Source organism: Tauraco erythrolophus, chromosome 8, assembly GCF_009769465.1.
Source record: "Tauraco erythrolophus isolate bTauEry1 chromosome 8, bTauEry1.pri, whole genome shotgun sequence".
NCBI lineage: Eukaryota > Metazoa > Chordata > Aves > Musophagiformes > Musophagidae > Tauraco > Tauraco erythrolophus.
The window spans coordinates 33,886,327-33,905,396 of record NC_141472.1 but is presented as its reverse complement, the minus strand read 5'-3'; the positions used below and the strand labels follow the sequence as shown (position 1 = coordinate 33,905,396).

Below are 19,070 nucleotides of genomic sequence, written 5' to 3'. Positions count from 1 at the left end.
TTGGTGAAAGCTTAGACCAAATTGAAATCTCTAAAGAACCCCACTGCTTATCTTTACTAAGTCAAGCGAAGCTTACATTTCCATATCTAGCGGGCTGTAATTGCCGGGCGAGCAATAGGATTGTTAAACTCGAGACATTCCACGTGGGTGTATATACGTAGGGAAGTTTGTAGTGTTACAGGCAATGAACCTTATCACTGCAGGCCTTTAAAAAGCGAGCAAAAGTGCCGTTGTCTTACTTTAAATGGGATACGGAAGGGCTAATTTTCTGTTACTCGGTATTATCCAAAATCACGAGTTCACCATATGTGGCACTGTTTCTTGTGGTTGATTTAAAATTGAGATGTTTGCCATTTCTTTGATTCGTAACACGCTTTTAATCTAAAATATCAGTTTGAAACTCTGGCTTTGTTTTCTTTCAAGTAATTGTAGCTCTAAACTTCCTCCAGCCCCCAAAATAAACTCCAGATTATTGGCGGGGTGCCTGCCAGTTCCTGCTAAGGTAAAAAATCATCTCTGATTCAGGGGAAAAAAGAATGAGCCTACCTTCTCTGAGGCCACATCTTTGTATGTCAGTATGACAGACTTAGTGGGTGAAAAATACAGTAACTAAAAGAATCAATTTTAAATGAGTCAAGTGAAGAGAAAGAGATTGTAAAAGCTGTGTTTTAACTTCAAAACCCTCTGAGGGGGAAAAATGAAAAATTTCCCAGTAAAGAATGGGAAGATATTTAACTAAAAAAAATAACACAACCAACCAACCAACCATCAAACTCAAAAAAGCAAATTCAGTTTTCTTTTCCTTAGTATGGAACAAAACAACGGTGCAATCCCAATTTTCTTGTTGCATCTTTGAGGTATTACAAGCTGCTTTAAATTTTAATGACTTTGTTTGAGAGGGAGAGGAGGAGAGATCATTCCACATCCAACATGCAAACTGGCCCTTTCTGTCACTCACAGGTGAGCGAGTCCTTGGCTGCTTTTCTCCCTTACGATACTTGTTTGGCTTCTTAAACATAAAAATGAGATTCAGGAATTTCACTTCTGACGAGCTCAAAGTGCCAATTTCTTACAAAGTATTTGCACTCTCCGTGCTCAGAACCTCCAGCAAACCCTTTCGTCAGCCGCGGTGAAAGGGACTCTTCCCCTCCAACCCTGATTTGAATGTCAAGTAGTACATTTAAATGCAAGCGTTTTTGGCAGCTAAAATAATATACGATGTCTGGCACAAGTGATTGTTTCTTCCAAGTGTTTCTCAGAGCAGGGCAGGATTAGAGGAGAGGGAAGGGAAGATTCCCCATCCAGCATCTGCCCATTGGTCTAATGGAAGCTGAGATCTGCTCATCTTTCTTCTGTCCCACACAATAAACTTCACAAGGCCAAGTGGATTTTCACAGGGAAAAGAAACGTTGTGGTAGGAAGTTTGTGCGGTTCTGGACCGCGAGGTTAGTTTTACATTCTTTCCCCAAACAGCGAGCGTTTTATGGCTTTTTACCCAATCTCCTCTTTGCTGCATGAGGATTTCATAGATGAGGAAAAGGCAGATGTAGCTTGAGTCATCCTTAGCCATGTAAATTTTCGTAATTCATTCTAATAAAGCATGTGCCACCTGGCTTGAACAGAGGCAGAAGCTAGGAGGACCCATGTTCATTTAGACCAACTTTTCCATTTCTCCATGAGAGGAGGGGTGAGACCGAAGGACACATGGGACATGGGGGACCTGCATTCAGTGACATCCTCTGCCACGGATGTTTCTCTGCACCTCCAGCAGCTCACTTTGGTGGAGAATGGGCAGGACAGATCTGGACCAAAATTTGGGGATTCAATCTCTGCCTAGCCTTTGAGCTGGTGTTACCCCCATGCCTTGTGTATCTCCGCAGCTGGCTGCTGGCCACCAGACTCGTGTGGTCTTGCAGGACTTGGGGATGTCTCGGGTCTTAGTCTCCTTGGCTGTGTCTGCCCACGTCCTTACACCATGGTATCAGGAGCGCTCCCATCTCAAAGCTTTCTTGCACAGCATTCATATTGTGGGATTTTGTGTATTTGGGTGTTTGTTTTTGTTTTTTTTTCAGAGGTGCTGCCTGTGCTTGCAGCTCTTGACAGTGGGGACCTGAGCAGGGGGACCCCAGTCTTCCCTTCTGTGTGATAGAGCGGGAGCTGCCCTCCTTTCCCTCCACACCTGCAGGAGATGCTCCATTTGAAAGGATGTTCACTAGAAACCCGTAATAAACCCAGCCTTGTTAGCGCTGCGGCTTTAAAGTTTTTTTTTTTTTTCAAGTTTCATGTTGGCCAAAGGAAATTCTTTTCTCATTGAAGACAGGAAAATAAGGTCATTGTATTATATCCTTCGGAGCGTATTTTTTGAGATGCCGTTTTGTTCAAGTGGCAATTTTGATTTGGCTTTACTGTGGATTTTCTGTCAGGATCGGTTTTCCCCTCTGGGATGCAGGGGTTTGTCTTCCTGTTTTGGATGGTTGGAGGCCTGGGCAGCTTTTCCTGTATGATGTACTCTGTATATAAGTGATCCCTCCTGAAATAAACTCACTTCCAGTTACTTAAGGGGAATCTAATAGCTGCTGCTTTGCTGCAATTGCTCCGAGTGACAAAGAATTTCTTGGATATGAGCTTGTCAAAGGGCTCTGTCGGTACAGGATGTTCAGTATTAAATTACTTTTATGGCATAATTTTCCCGTATCAATTGCTTGCACTTTATACCACAGACCAGCTAAATTGCCACTTTCGCAGGGCTCGCTCTCATTTTGCCATGTTACAAAATATATGTCGTCTCTTAAAATACATATTTAAAACTGCTCAGGAGTCTTTATAGAACAATATATAATGAACTTTGCGTTCTCTCCTCTTCCTCCAGGTATCCTTGGTGGGTTTTTTGTTTTTACTAGGGCTCTACATCTCGTCCCTGGCCTCCTGCATGGGAGGGCTGTACGGAGCACCCAGAATCCTGCAGTGCATTGCCCAGGAGAACGTGATCCCCATGCTCGCCTTCCTCGGACGTGGGGTTAGTCATCCTCTCTCTGAAATTGCTCTGAAACCTTCAGCTGAAGGAAATCTGGTGATCTGAGAAGCCAGGGTTTCTGTGTGTCTATAGGGTGAGGTGGGGAACGTATGCAGTGCACCGAGGGGAAGGCTCAGGATCTGGTACCCTAGAGTAGGCAGAAAGGCCAGGAAATGGGTGGTTTTATTAAAAAAAAAACAAGAGCCCAGCTGCCCTGGTCCTTTCCCTGCCTCTGCCCTGAGCCCTCCCACGGGGCTCAGCACCGCACAGGAGCAGCCTGGCTTCGCCCCAGCATCTTGCTCGCCCACCTTTGTGCCCCAGCCCCAGCCCACGGGTCCCCTCCCGCCTGCGGACCCACCTCTTTGGAGATGCCCCCAGTAAAGCAGCTGCTTATGATACAACTTAACTTGCAATTTCTTTTGCAAACACATAATCTAAGCTGGTGCTGATCCTAACCCTGACCAAGGGAGGTACCTAAGTCTTCTCTGCCCTCTCGTTCAGGGTAGAGACCTGAAACTTTTGTCCAGGCACCTTGGTGAAATGGATGGTAACTACCTCTTTATCTTTTTTTTCTTTTTCTTTTTTTTTTTCCTCCTTTCCTGCACTTTTTCTTTGAGCTCTTCCTATCCTCTCTGGTAACCTCGTAGCTGAGTACGTGACTAGTCGTGGTGCAGTGGATTCAGTCTGCATGCACTGGAGAAGGGGACACTTGTTTGTAATATAAAGTGCCTTTCGGATACTATAAAATAAAAACAAAGAATAGATTTGAAAGGTTAAGTTAGGGGGCTGCTAAGCTTTAGATATGCTTTGAAACAAAGCCATGCTTTGAATATGACAAGAGGCTTTTTCCTTGTCCTCACGTATAATCCTCATTCCCATGAGTCGTTCTACTGAGATCAGTCAAAGTACCAGTCACTAAGGACTCTGTAGTCTTGGGCTATATGTTCAGAGCAAACTATTTTTTATGGTTTTCCCTCCCTCTAAACAGGGAGAAAATAATTCCCTCACTCTCAATAACCTGCAGCACTTGACTATCTGTACCAAGCGACTGGAAAAACCTTGTGATGTTTTGCTCCTTCAGAGCAGCTTATAAATACAGAAAAAATATTTTACAAGATTGGTATTTATGAATGCTTTAAAATATTTAAATGTTTTATAAGTATAATAATTTCCTCGATTTGCTTTGTGTTTCTCAAAGTAATTTTCTAAAATCAAAGTAATAATAATAGCAATAATAATAATAACAAATAGTAATAACTATAGGGAAAGCAAGAACAATAACGACAGCAAAAACTTCCAGCTCCTGAAGGCAGTTGTCAGGCGATTCCAGAACAAGCTGTTCTCCACTTGGCAACCCTTGTGAAATTCTCAGCGATTTAGCGAAGTTGACTGCAAAGTTGATTCCTCTCTCTTTTCTCATAGTTTTCTGTCTTTCTGTCACATTTTCTGCTCTGAACTCTGTCCAGGCAGAGTGCGACAATGAGCAGGGCTCAAAAAGAGGTGAGGAGTCAAAGGCAGATCACTTTTCTCCCCTCCTTCTCTCTACCACCTTGAAACTTGTCCAGATTTGGTTTATGGAGAGTTAATAAATTTAGTTTGCCCTTAACAATCTGTTCCACATCAGTTCTTTTCCGCGGTTGAAAGAAGTGTTGTAGTCACTGTAACCCCAGCTGACGGGAAGGACACGAGTGTTTTCTGTAGAGCTAAACCCAAGCCAGAGGCATCCTGAGATTGTCCCATCTGTTCCCCATCTCAGTACGTCTTTCTGATACTGAAGATGCTTTCTGAGAACTGTGTTCCGTTATCCCCAAGACATGTTTCTCATGTCATTGTGAAAAGGCGTAAGGCCAGAACTGATCCCCTTCTCTGTTAATAAATAAGAGTGGAGGAAATAGAAATAGTTTCCATTTGAGCTGTGTGTTTATTAAAGCAGCACATGCAGTAAGGGAAAACCTAAGATATTTTGTAAGATATCTTGTAAGATATTTTCCAGTGAGGTCCTTATGCAGCCTGTGCAGGCTTCTTCAGTACTCAAATGGCGAGAGGGTGCCTGGTCCAAGGAAGGGCACGTTAGACCTGGGATTAAAGCTCATGAGTTGATGGCTCAAGTCTTTCCATCTCCGATGCCCTTTGCTTTGTCTCTCTTTTTCTCCTCCTTTCCCTGCCTGACCCCACCCCAAAGGAGAAGAGCAGGAGGTGTTTCTCCTGGCTGTCTGCCTTCCCCAATGCGCATCCTCCCTCCAGCATCCTTGGCTGCCCAGCCTCTCTGCTGCTTTCCTCCTGCTGCTGGGCAGACACAGCTTGAGTGGATGAAAGGAGGGAAACCCTGAGTGCAGAGGCTCAGCAGAGCATGGATTTAGCTCAGCTTTGTGTCAGGGCAGGGCTAGAAGCTGTCACTGTGAAGGTGACTCTGCTACGCGCGGGCAGAGCTTCCTCGACTGTGTCTGGCGGTGGAAGCCTCTCCAACGGCAGCGTGCGGGAGCCTTTTGGGTAGGCAGTGGTGAAGAGTCCTGTAGAGAAATTAGAGATGAACAGTTAACTCTAATTAACGTGTTTTATTGCCAGACTGCCCATAAGCCCCACAAATCTCTCTGAAGGTTTACTGCTGCTTTAATGACATTGTTTTACCGCAGGGATATGGAGTGACACCAGATGAGTTTTCCAAAGACAAAGCTTGAGTAAGGTGCAGAGGTGAGGTGGGAGCTCAGCAGCTTTTGGCTTCCAGGCAGCTGAGCAAGAGGGGAGTTCTCCCGGTGAGGCCCATAGTTATTAATTCAAATGTAAGTTTGTTTTATTTATGAACTAGAAAGGACCCAACAAGACTCCAGTGGCTGCGATTTGCTTAACAAGTGTCATCACTATGGCTTTTGTCTTCATTGGGCAAGTGAACGTTCTCGCTCCCATAGTCACCATCAACTTCATGTTGACATATATTGCTGTGGACTATTCCTATTTCTCAGTCTCCTTGAGCTACAATGTTCAGCAGAAACCTGATGAAACCCAGATGGAAAACGCTAGGCCTGCTCGCTCTTCCCAGCCTTTAATTTTCAACAAGCCCTCCAGTCGTGCAGCAGATGGAATAATTCAAAGCAGGTCAAACGGCACCTTGCTGGAATTCACAAAAGACATGGACCAGATTTTTAAACCATTTCGTAGTGAGCCAGGTACTTGCAAAAAAGGAGGAGCTGAGAATTTAACCCAAAAAGTCAAACAGAAGAAGACAAAGAGGCCAGCCAAGCAGACGTTACAAGACAGCTTTCTCCTGGATCTGCATCATGATGTTCCCCCAGCACAGTACAGCTGGGATGAGACCATGGAGCCCTGCAACGAGAGCTGGCAGAACTTGTCTGAGCAGATCCATCAGCATGATACAGGTCCATGCTCATCACCTGCAGTGGATGCCAAGCAGACACCTGAGCTGCTGGTGCAGGGGGAGCAGCTTTGCAGCGCAGTGCCAGCGCTCCCTGGCCAGAGGGGAGAAGGTAAGGGCTGTAGGAGATGGACATCTCCATGCTCATGGGAGTTGGTTTGTAACATTGGTGCTTTCCTGAAGGCAGGCATGAAACTAGCTTTATATGGCGCTGTCGTTTGGTGATTCATAGCAATAATATAATTTATTCCAGGTGAGGGTAGAGTTCATCAGCAGGAGAAGTTCCAATGCAATTTCCTATGGAAGATTAATTACAGGAAAGCAGGCAGGACTATATTTAGTATAGAGTTGTTTACTATATGCTCATTATTCTACATGTGCACGCTTAATGGGGTGCATTAAAAAGGGTTTGAGTGTATCTTAGGGTTTACGTCATCCTGGAAGGATGGAGCCATGCAAGTCTAAAACTCGGCGTATCAAAATGCAGTCGTTCCCGTGCCACAGGTGGAGCCTGTAATTCAACATCCACAGCTAAGACCCTAAATTTGTTTTGTTGGTGATGGGGGTGTTTGATACCGTGTGTTTGCTTGGAGTTTGTTGTCTCAGTGCTGTAGTATTTTATCAGCATTAGTCAATTAAGCTTCATAAACCCCTCTGAGGGAGAAAATATTATTTCTCTTTTTTTCACAGATAGGGAAACTGAGGCAGAGATAGGCACATCTGGCCTTCAAATGGACTGAGTACCAGAGTTGGCAACTTTTTTTCTTACACTTCTTTTCTGTTTTCATTTTAGAGGTTTTGGTTTAACTCTGCCATACTCAGCTGTCAGCTAGAATTTCTGCTTTGGTTTTCTGGAATCTGATAATGTAAAATAGTAGAAAAAAACCTCAACACATTATATCTAACCACGTTGTCTAATGTCTCTTCTTTCTTTTTTAATTTTTTTTTTTCTGTAGAATCACATATAAAGCAACAAAATTTGGAGCTGGGAATTCAGCAAGTACCAGAGTCCTTCTACTCCAAATTCTGCAACCACTGGGTTTCCTTTGCTGGTGTAAGTGATTTTCTTTTATTTTGAGCACTGGTTTGTGATTGCAGAAAACAGAAGGAAATTCTTCACTTACTGCAGTGTAAATAGATTCAAATACTTTAAAATGGCTTTTGTTTCTAGTATTCCAGGTCACCTGAATTAAGTACTCGAGGTACCATGCATCCAGCAGTTTGAATTGAGAGAAAGCCAGATGGCATATTAATTAAAACAACAACAGCAGCAAAAAACCCCAACAAACCCAACTCAAACTAAAAGATACAAATTCAAAGTCTGGCATCCTAGGACTTTAGAGACACATGGCTGGCTGGAAAAAAATCAGTGTCCTTTTCGCTGTGTGCCAGCCTGCTTTTTCTTGTCCTGGGATGGAGTGAGACATCAGCTCCAAAGCTGTGTTACTTTTATTTATGAGCCAGTTTCTGCAAGTTCAGGGTGGGTTTTCATGAGTGCTGACCTCCTGATACCAGCAGCCCTGCTGTGAAATTCTACCTTTTGAGGGAGGAAAGTGGAGCATTCCTCCAGCATGTTACTTTAAAGAATAAATAAGTTTTCCATAGCTTCTGTCTCCAGCTGCTGAAGAGTTTAGGACATTTAAATTCATCTTGGGAAGATTGGTTAATGGGCAGATGACAGGGAAAGGGTCAGATATGCATAATGAATGACCCATATGGCTTTGCTGCAGGGATAGGGATTTCATAGCTGTGTGTAAAATGTAACAAACCCACTGGAACAAGACACCGAACCCTTTTAGTCTAATCCTCAGATGGAGTTTGACACCTGCTTTTCAAATTCTCTGCTGCTGCTGCCAGCAGCCAGCTCCTGGCAAGGGGTGCCGCTGGATTATGGTGCCAGGGGTGGGATGGACTTGGAGGCTCCTCTCTAGCAGTAACATCGTTAGGAGGTTGTGCCCTAATGCTGTCTCTGGACTTGGTAATTAAAGTGGCTCCCAAGCATGTGTCATTGTGGAGCGGTCAGCTCCCTGCCTTCACGGGGGAATTTGCTTACAGAGATGATTGACATGTTAATTAAAGCAGATGTGGTTTCCTGTCAATAGTCAGACTTGGGAGGAGGTTGCAGCAGAGCTGAGAAAGGATCAACAGTGCGAAATAAAATCACAGAAGCAAAAATCGGATGCATTTATTCATCCTGACTCCTTTCCCCTCTGCCCTCTTTCTTCGAGCTTCGCCAATCATGTCAGTCTGGACTCATTTAATTCTTTCTTTGCATGCTGCCCCTTGCTGCTCCTAGCCCGATCCATGAAGATGCTACCCCTGTCCCCATTCATATGCCTGTTGAGCCAAATCTATCTCCTGAGCTACTGAGCCTCTAGATACTCTTCTTGGAGTAGCCCAAGCAGAGATTGAAGGTCCACGCTGCCTCTAGGACTCAACGTAGCTCACTGAAAGCTACCTCCATGCTGCTGAAGATGACACTATAAATCTGTGCTGTCTCTCCTTATAACAGTGAGACCAAATGAGGCTCTCTATAACACGGGAACCTCGTTACTGAGAAACTTCAGCCATGCCCTCCCCAAATCTTTTCAGATAGCACTGAGTGGAAATGCTCTACGTATGGCCAAAAGCCACAAACTGTGGAGTGTTTTGCAGGCAGGAGACGATGTGGTTCCCCAGGGGTCCTGCTGCACCACTGGCCTTAGCCACTGTTGCCCAAGAGCATCCATCCACCCACGTGGCTGCAGCTGGCATCATTCCTCCCATGGGCAGGACCCACCCAGGCTGTGCAGCAGGTCTTGTTCAAGGAGAACGCTTGTTGTGTCCCCATCCTGGGACATCATCAAGAGGGAGACACCTAAAAGGAAACACTCATCAGGATAATGCTGAGTGGTCTGCATCCTGGGTCCAGACCGTGCATGTCTCTCACACAACGGTCCCAAGACCCTGAGAAAGACGGAGGTGCAGAGATGCCATCAAAGCATTGGGTTTGCATGCATTTAAAACCAAGGTGCAGCATTTCTGGCCAAGAAAAAGAGCATTTGCTGGTGCTCTCATAACTACTTGAAAGCCCCAGCGCTGCCTCAGTTATTAAAGAGTTTCCATTAGAGTTGCAATGCGTGCTCATCTGGCGAGGTTGAGGAACAAACTGCTGACCCGGTGTCAGGCTGTGTCTGAAGGTGAGCCGTCCTCTTCGGGCACTGCCAGCTCCTATGGGGTCAGGGCAGGAGGTCAGTGGAGCTGCTGGGCTTTGAAGAAAAAGGACTGTCATATTGTCATCATCATATTGTCTTACGGACTCTGGGGTAACCCAAACTGTGTCTTTCCAACAGGCGATCGTGTCCCTCATCATAATGTTTGTCATTCAGTGGATCTACACCCTTGTCAGCCTGGGTGCAGCGGTTGTTCTGTATTTCTACATCGGCCAAGTGAGCCCAGGACTCCCCCTTGGTGAGTAGGGTTTTTTTCTGCATTATTAGATCTGCTTAAAAATTCATTAAGCTTTAATTTAACTTAATTAGGAATTGAGACTCTTGTGTTTAATATGCAGGTGACACAGTGAATGATGAGGCTTTGTTTCGTTGCTAGTTTTAATACATTTTCTCTCTGACTCTTTAATTTTGTATTTAATTCTAACCGTAGCTAGCATTGGTTTGCTAGTTTGAATGTTCTGCTTATTGCTTTATTATATTGTACTTTAAATGGCAAAACCAGATACTAATACTAAGACTTAACAGGGATGGCAGATTGTAAATGTATCACAGCAATGAGAAAAATCTGCCGTAAATACGTTTTAATAAACTTATTTAATCAATCTGAACCCGCCTGAGAAAGCTTTAATGAAAATGGGAATTATGACAAGTATCTCATTAAATCTCAGCATTCATAACTGCAGAACAAGAGAGCCTTTTGATTCCACAACTAAACAGGTTGAATATGTTGGGAACGTAATCTGGGAAAATACTCTTAGGCGGAGGGCATTAGGAAGGTCTGCACATGTGATCGGCTCAAACAAGTTCAAAATTAAACAGTGAAACATGTTGAGAAAGCAGCTCACGAGAGCTCACGGCTCCTTGGCACGGCCGCAGGAGGGGTTTGCATCGGTCTGTGTCTCTGGAGGAGCAGGCATGGTGCGTGTACTCACATATTTCTGCATAAATACATAGGTAGGTGCACACACGCGTAAGTACCTGCACGTGTGTACGTGCGATTTTTTTGTCCAAGATGAGAATCCAAGATGAGAAAAGTCAAAAGAACCTGAGTTCGTGTCTTCTAAGCAATGCAGAAATAGGTGCCCGGGTTTATTGAGATGAAAGGTTATCAGACACTAGGTAAGTAGGTACTAGATTTCAGAAACCCAAACAACAAGAAACCAAAAAATAATTGTCACTCGATAATGATCAAAACATCGCTCACCAATGCCTCTCTTTCTACTCTGATTTCTTTTCTATTTGTCTGTATGGGATAGTAGAAAAAGAGCTGAGATTGGGGATAGTACATGCTAATTTTTATATTTTGAAATATATCTAAGTTTTAACAAAGTTTTGTATATATTAAACATATCTTAAACAAAACATAAATAAGTTTTTCACGCTTTGGAGTTTTCTTTGCCTGTGTATATTCACTATATTAGATCTCTTTTACCTGCTTTTGAAATATTTACCAAAAATGACTTAAAAAGAATTCCTCAGTCACACAGTTTGGAAGGCGATCTGAGGAATGACAGCGTAATTAGACTTTTTTTTTCTTGGTTTCCTTTGCACATGCATCAACATGCATGCATTAAAACAACTCACAGCAAAGAAAAAGTTAGAAATGAACACTCAGTGTTCAGAGTGATTTTTATTTGACTGTGAGTGAACGTTATTGTGAGCCACACGGCATCCAGTGATCCGTGAGTTTGTTCTGCAAAGGACTGAATGGCCCTTCTCTCTAGAAAGGTTGGGAGACACTGGCTCGAGAGATGCTGCAGATTAAGGAGTAGATGAAGACCTTGGGAGAAGAAATGCTCTGGGATTTTGATATGTCCCTTCTCCTCTGTCTTCCTCCCCAAACCCAGCAAGTGCTGCCAGATCTCTGTCCTCCTCCCTGTCCCTCACCACAAAGTTCTGCTTTTGCTGCTGGCTCCGACACATCCCTGCCCATGCAGTGAGCCAGTGCAGGAAACTAACTCTACAGACATATCAGAAAAAAATAGTGTTGGTGTAATAAGCTAAGCCCAGCTCTCCATGGAGTCAGACAAGAGGGAATGAGTTGTGAGACCACAGCCACCCCGGCTTAGGTTGGCTGAATGGTTCCTCCTGTCTTCCCGTCCCTGCAGTGGGAATGAAGTTTGCAGCCCAGGGAGGATCTTTGCTGCAAGTGTCTGTGCTTTGCTCATAGCTTTACTGGGCTTTAACAAGCTGTTGGTTTGGGAAGCGGGTAGCTGTTCTCCATGGCAAATTTGGGTTCATTTCTTGACAATCGTTTAAAAGCCGCAGCATGTGGGAAGACTGCGGGAGCGTTCTCACCATTGCGAACCTTTGGGTACTGAAGGCTAATAACAGGCATGTAGGCTTGAGATTTATGCAAAAATTCAATGGCGTAATGCAATTATGAGAGAATTAGCTGCCTACTGACTTCTCGTGCCTTTTCTTTGCAGGAGCAGCAGCAAATTTCAGTTTCTTCGGCTGGATTAAGTCGGTTGTGATCACCTTGTGCAGGTTGGTACGAGTCACTTGGCAGTGACCGAGGCAGTGCTCATTGTTCCCGTGACCCACTAATGTGCACAGAGAGGGGTGGAAGAATTGACTTGCTTATTACCTTAAGTAGTCTGTCTGGCACTTCTTGCCTACTCAGTTATTTTTAATTAATGGTAAAAAATAGCAGCTTGCTCCCGTTAGCCTGGCATATGGCTGGCCATGTAAGTGGGGGAGCAGAAGTCTCCTCTGCCTTGTGCGCGGACACATCAGCTGATAACCATACCTTAGTGCCTGAAGCTTTATCCTACCCCAAACCTTTATGGCTCAGGTTGAACTGGAAAATCTGGTAGGAAATGAGAAATGGAAGACTCCGTCTCTTCCACTCACCATCAATTGAAAGCAAATTACTTCGGTAGTGGTGGAACAAGCACAGGTGGCAGCTGTGCTCAAGTTTGAGAGAGGAAATTTGGGGGGAAGCTGTAGTAGCTGCGGGGTAAATACAATAAAAAAGGTTTTCAGTGAAGGAACCTTTCAGTATTGAGTTTGCATAGGACTGCAGTAGGATTGTCTTGGGATTTTCCTTCCCAGAAGACCTGAAGGGTTTTGATTGGTTAGTTGTTAACTAGTTTTGTTAATCTGTTTTGATTCTATTAATTATTAATTCCATCATGTTTGGGTTTCTCATAGCAGGTCATGACCATCTCTGCCTCTGTGCAATACGATGAGATTTGAGGTTCTCAGTCTGTTGGGTTGCTTTTTAGTTGCGGTGCGTGAACATTGTAGTAAGGACTGCACAATGTGAGCTTGTGTTATATGTGCAAATTTAGTGTGTTCTTTAAAATAAATGAAAGTCCAGGCGTTAAAGCACATGGGCACATGCCCATGCCTGTCTTGCCAGCTCCTGCATCTACCCACAGTGCCTATAACATGGACACATGCCTTTGGTACCAGAGATGACTTGGGAGAGAAGCCAGAGGTGATGGGACCTCTGTTAGGTCTGTTTCTTCCTTATGTCTAATCGAAATCTCCCCTCTTTCAGTTTAAAGCCATTACCCCTTGTCCTGTCACTACATGGCCTTGTAAAATGTCCCTCTCCAGCTTTCCTGTAGGCCCCCTATGTTACCATGTGCAGAAAGGAGAAACTATCCCTCCTGGAAAGGCAGCTCCACTTCTTGTGGGTAGAGGTGCTGTTGTCGAAGGGGGTTGTCTTCTGCAGGTTACCAGACTGACCCAGTCCTTACCGCTCTGATCAGTGCAATCGATAAGCAAAGACCTCCCTGCTGAGAAGGGTTGAGCAGGGAGCTGGCCACTGCCCAAGGCAAAGACACATACTATTTCTCTCTCCTCAGAGTACAATCTCTGGGTCAGCCATTGGCTTGGTCACCTTATCCTAATGCCAGGGCTCCTGCTCATGCTGACACAAAGACAATTTCGGCTCTGCTTGGGGGTCGAGTGGGTCATTTTGAAGCCCACGTTAGCTATGCTGCGAGAAATTGTGTTGAAGTGATTTGCAGTTTTTGCCCAAGCTTTGTTTCCTTGAAATCCAGGCAAGATATTTTAATGAATCGGAGGTAAAGCAGAAATCCTATTAGAGTGCAAGAGAGTTGGAGGCAACCAAGGATCTTTGACACCTCTAAGACCTCAAGGTCTGAGTTGGTGCTGTAAGCTCCTGCCATTTTGATTTGCAGATGTGCAATAAGGTTTTCTTAAAATCAGCCTCTGAGATAGAGGGATTGCAGGTAAATCTCCTCTTTCATTTAAAAGAGTTACAAAAATAATTGAAATGTACATTAAAGCTTAGGAAATGATAAGAAGAATATTTTTCATTAGAAATGGATCAAGCTCCTTGTTTTCCTGCACAGTGTGGAAAGTGTTTGCCATAGCCAACGTCCAAAGAAGAAACTCATTCGTTGAGAAAAATGTATATTTTCCAGTGTTTACTGGGGGAAGGGAGCGTATTTTTTTTTGTGCCGTCTAGGAAAAGTATTTTCAGATGAGTTCTGTGCCTCCCAAGGGCACTGAGAGGCATTTAGCCTCTTCACAGCAGCAGTTCGGCTGGTTTTGTTTGCTCAGCCGCTAATGGAAGGCAAACAAGGGGTGATACAGGTGCCTCTGCTTCTGTGTTTGCAGGAGAAGGCCATCTCCACAGGAGCAGATCGTGGTGACACCGTCCTTTGCAACAGTTGGCATGGAGACCACGCAGCTCACCGAGGAGAACGCTGACTTCGCCTCGCGGGACCGCTATCACCAGTCCTCACTTATCAGCACAGAGGAGTTTGGGAATCAGTTCTAGTAAAGGACACAAAAAAAATCAAGCCATTACTTCAAAAAGAAGCATTTAGAAATGCTAATGGCTGCCACGGTGCCTTGTGAAATACTTGAACATAGACAAAAAGGATGTGAATAGTTATTATATATTCGAGGCTTGTTTGTTTATGCAAACTACAACATTGCTGGGTTTCAAATCTTATCCAAAATGAGGGGAAAAAATGCAAATGAAAAGGCCAGTCCAGGGAAGTGATGAGTTACTGAGGACAATATAATCCTTTTAAAGAATTCAATTATAAGCGCTATTGAGCTCCAAAGACTGTCGCCGCTATAAAAGCTTACAACACCCCATTTCAGATGTCCTCCGGGTGATGAGGGACGCTTCGTGCCTGGGAGCCGTGACCTCAGCAACAGGAGCCAGCGCCCCACTCCCAGCTGTGCCACGGACGGATGCAACCTTCCAGGTCAATTCACTCCTCCTCTCGGCATGAATTTGCCTGCTTGTAATACAGTAATTTTCTACCTCAGCATTTCAGTTACCAAGGTCCTAGAAAGTACTTTAAGGCATTAGACAATAGGCCAGAATCAGTGGCAAGTGCAAGAAGATTATGAAATATATTCACAACTAGAATCAAACCTGCACATTTGAATGCACTAGTGCAGTGTAATGACCTCTACTGAGAAACTGTGAAATGATGTCTTAGAAGCTGTTCATTGTGATTTCCCACATCCTTTCTGATGTGATACCTGGGACCTGGCAACATGGCCGGGTCCAAACAGAGCATCTCCTGGCTGAAGGGACAGATGAGTCAGAAGTGCCTTAACAAAATACATTTCACCTCGTCTTTGCTAATTTTGCTTAAAGCACATCCCATAGTGAGCTCCCACAAAGAGCCGTTTCTCCTGCTGCCATGATTTGGAATGCAGGAGCTTCAGCCAGGGAATGCTGTAGGATTTCCCAGGCAGACCTTTGCGTTGGTGGGTAGCGGCTGTGGGGTGGGGTGAGGTCTTGCGTGGACACCCCTATCACCGTCGCTTCTGCTCCCCAGGGAAAGACCCTCCACTGAGCACTGTTGTGCCCGCAGAGACCCCAGGAGGTGCGAGGGAGGGCTCTGGTTGAGGCAAGCCCCACCAGCACAGACTGTTCTGATGTGGAAAGGAGGGGGAAATCACTGCCTTTCACCTCTGATCGTTTCAGCCTGTAGATTATTTATTTCTTCTTCTGTGCAATAAAAGCTTGAGACACCAAGACCTCCTGTCCCTGATTGCTGTGGGTGCACTCAATGCCTTTGAGGACCGTTCTGCTCACCTGTGCCTGATGCCCCAATGTGACCAGCTGTGGGGAAACCCCTGCGCCATCTCATGGTCTGACCAGCTGCAGCTTTGGCTCTTCCAGTTTTCTTCCAGAGGGAAGCAAAGGAGGCTTTCTACTGAGACGAAGAGAGAGCAATCTTGGCACACTGCAGAAAGTGTATTCATTTTTCAAGGTCGCAGGTCTTTTACTAAGTGTTTTTAACCTTAATTATCTCAGTCGAGGCAAGAGGGAAGTTATGCTTGTGTGGCCAGCTCTGAGCCACCTCAAGTTTGCCATTTTGTGTTGGAAATGCTCTTTCCAGGGTTCTGTTCTTTCATTGCCTTTAATTTCCAAAGAGTCTGGATCTGTTGTGCAGATGTGGCTCCATGCTGAAGTTTCCCCTGGGTTCCCTGGGACCAGTGACTCCAGAGATCCATCCCTGTGCTTGAAGCATCCTTGACCTTGGCAGCTACCGCTGTTGTGCAAACTTCAAACACTCCTTGGTGCTGACCCACTGCTGGCAAGCCGCCTGGTGCTGTTATCCCGTTACAGTTTGATACACAACTATGATGCCATTACTCCAAGATCTTGTATTTCATAAAATCCTGATGCATCAAAACATTGCTGGGTGTCTTCCCTCACAAGATGGGGGTTGCCCAGCCCCACGTTTCGCTGTAGCTTCAGCAAAAGAAAACCTCAGAGCACAACATGAAGTGGCTAATGGGCAGAAATTCCTGGGTTAACTTCCTTGTTAGCTCTGAAACAGTTTAGTTCCGTTCTTAAAATAAGGCAGCAATCAGGAGATCGAGAGAAGGATGGGAAAGGTCCCTTGGCCATGTACCTTGCTGAGGAGCTGTCGTGGGTTAGGCTGATCTGGCAACTAAACTCCACACAGCTCTCCCACTCCGGAAAATGGAGCCGTGCTGGTTGAACCTGGGTGGTGGGGAGAGCTTGCCTCTCTGACACTGTGGTCCCTGCTCGTCCCCAAAACCGGGATGTGATGAGCCAGAAATACAAGCAACTGCTCCCCTGGTCTAGCAGTACTGGGCAGGTGCCCTCTTACAGGTTTGCTTTCAACCAACTAAGTCTGCAGCAGCTGTCCCCTTCCGCTGCCACCACCATCTGCCCCTTGAGCTCCAGCAGCCCTTTGCATCCAAACGTCCTCCGGAACAGTTTAGGCTGTGTTTGCCCACTGGTGAAGCCTCCGCCGGCTGCCGGAGGAAGGCACCACGCTGTGCAGGGCCTCGGTGAGAGGACATCTGGAGGGCTCTGGGATGCAGGGATGGGTTGTGCCTTGGTATTTCTGGAAAAAGGCAGCAACAGGGCTGACATCAGCACCGGATGGCAATAGCTGCTATCTGGACCTGGCAGCCAAGGAGATGCTCTGTAGAGCACATTGTGCTGGGGGGTTCTACTTTTTGGGCTCCGCGTGCTGCTGCTGGAGAATCTGCCACCTCCTCCACTGGCACCACCATCACAGCAGAAACCAGCTCCCTTTGCCACCTGGTAAGTATGGACACAGGGTCCTTTCCTCCCCTCGTATCTGCAAGAGAGGAACGTGTCGCATAGGGCTGGCTTCCTTGCTGCTGTTAGAGGTTATGAGTAGAGCAACTTTCCTGGTTATTGCTTGAAAAGGGACGTGCTGATCTTAGCTGGAGCATTAGCTCTGGCACAGTAAGAGTGGAGGGAAGCCTTGTTTTGGCACTGATGACCCCATGGACTTGGTAGCATTGGAGACTCGATGACCTCAGGCCATACAGGTATGCAGGGCTCTGCACGTCAAGGAAGCTTTTCCATCGAGAAAGAGCGAGCAGTGGCATTGCTAAAGACTGAGCTGTCATCTCAAAAATGTTTGTAGCTTCTGTAGCACTCTAAAAAAACCCACAAAAATGGGAGAAAATAGAGTTAGGAATTTATCAGCTTCACGTTTAGTGGTTGAAGGGAAGAAACACAGGTGGGGATTGCCACAGCGAGTGGGAATGTGCTGCTTTCACCCCCCCAGGAGCCAGGCTGTGACTCCAGATCCTGTGGCTTTCGTGAATATTCAGGTTCCGTGGAGGTGTGTTTGGGACCCAGCTCTGAGCATCTTGTGTCCTGTCTAGGTTGCAGCTTGGTTAATGCCATTATGAAAGGGCCCTCCTATCTTCTAAGCCACCTAACTTTGTTAGTATCTATAATTATTTTATTTTCAGCTGGAAATTTTACTTTATTACTAGCTGAGAAATGAGAATGTTTTGCAATGGGTCAGGATGTCAAAACATTTGTTTTTGAGAGACCTGTGGATGTAAACATTCGGGTTTGTTTCTTTTTGAAGACTCCAGCTGTAAATTGGTGGCTCTAGTTTTGATGGCTTCCTTTGCAGACCATACAAGCAAGAAAGGCAGCGAAGGATAAAGATTTTATTACTTGCCTTGCAGTATTGCCTGGAAGCTCATGCTGCTTTTGTGATCCCACAACACTAAACAGGTTCGGAAATCAGAATCTTCTGCCTCAAAAAATTTGCAGCACAAATAGTCAGGACTAAGAATGGGCAGGAGAAAAGTAAAGTTTTATTGTGAAATTGGCATTAAGAGACAGCTCTTCAGTTGGTATAAATTGTCATCATCCCCCCAGATCTGTCTGTGTGTTCCATTAGAATCATAGAATGGTTTGGGTTGGAAGGGACCTTAAAGATCATTTAGTTCCAACCCCCCTGCCATGGGCAGGGAAACCTTCCACTACATCAAGTTGCTCAAAGCCTCATCCAGCCTGGCCTTGAACACTTCCAGGGATGGGGCATCCACAACTTCTCTGGGCAACCTGTTTCAGTGCTTCACCACACTCAATGTAAAAAATTTCTTCCTTAGATCTAATTGAAATCTGCCCTCTTTCAGTTTAAATCCATTGCCCGTTGTCCTATCACTACATGCCCTTGTAAAAAGTCCCTCTCCAGCTTTCTTGTAGATCCCCTTTAGGTACTGGAAGGCTGCTAGAAGGTCTCCCCAGAGCCTTCTCTTTTCCAGTCTGAACAAGCCCAACTCTCTCAGCCCGTCTTCACAGGAGAGGCGCTCCAGCCCCCAGATCATCTTAATGGCCCTCCTCTGGAATCCACATGGGGATTAACCTCTTTAAATCCATAGCTTTGTTCAAACCTGTTTCTTGTTGTTGTTTTTGTTGTTTTTTTTTTTCTTCTGCCCTCTTGGCTTTCTCTTGATCAGCTTTGAGTTTCCTTGGATGGTCTTTGCTATGTACAGTGGCCAAAAAAATCACACACCTGCCATGGTCCCTTATTCGTAGCAGACAGTCATGACCACAGTGTTGAAGTGTCAAAGAATGATGGCAAAATATGAAATCATGCTTCTGTGCTTGGCCAAATTTAGGCATGGGGGGGGGGGGCTCTCTGTGCCCTGTGAGTTGGTGTGCTCTCGCCTATGTACCTCTGGTTTGGACAGGCAGAGTTTCTTA

General features: G+C 45.3%; 1 protein-coding gene across 1 annotated transcript in view; it reads left to right on the top strand.

The window, feature by feature from the left end:
- The window catches only part of SLC12A8 (solute carrier family 12 member 8), a 52,078-nt gene extending 36,516 nt beyond the window's left edge, over positions 1–15,562 (top strand). The window contains exons 8-13 of the mRNA XM_086615556.1: positions 2,870–3,016; positions 5,820–6,495; positions 7,340–7,437; positions 9,716–9,833; positions 12,025–12,085; positions 14,195–15,562. Of these exons, the coding sequence (XP_086471682.1) occupies positions 2,870–3,016; positions 5,820–6,495; positions 7,340–7,437; positions 9,716–9,833; positions 12,025–12,085; positions 14,195–14,357 (1,263 nt within the window). The 3' untranslated portion in view covers positions 14,358–15,562. The remainder of the gene's footprint in view (positions 1–2,869; positions 3,017–5,819; positions 6,496–7,339; positions 7,438–9,715; positions 9,834–12,024; positions 12,086–14,194) is intronic.
- The last annotated feature ends 3,508 nt before the right edge of the window (positions 15,563–19,070 follow it).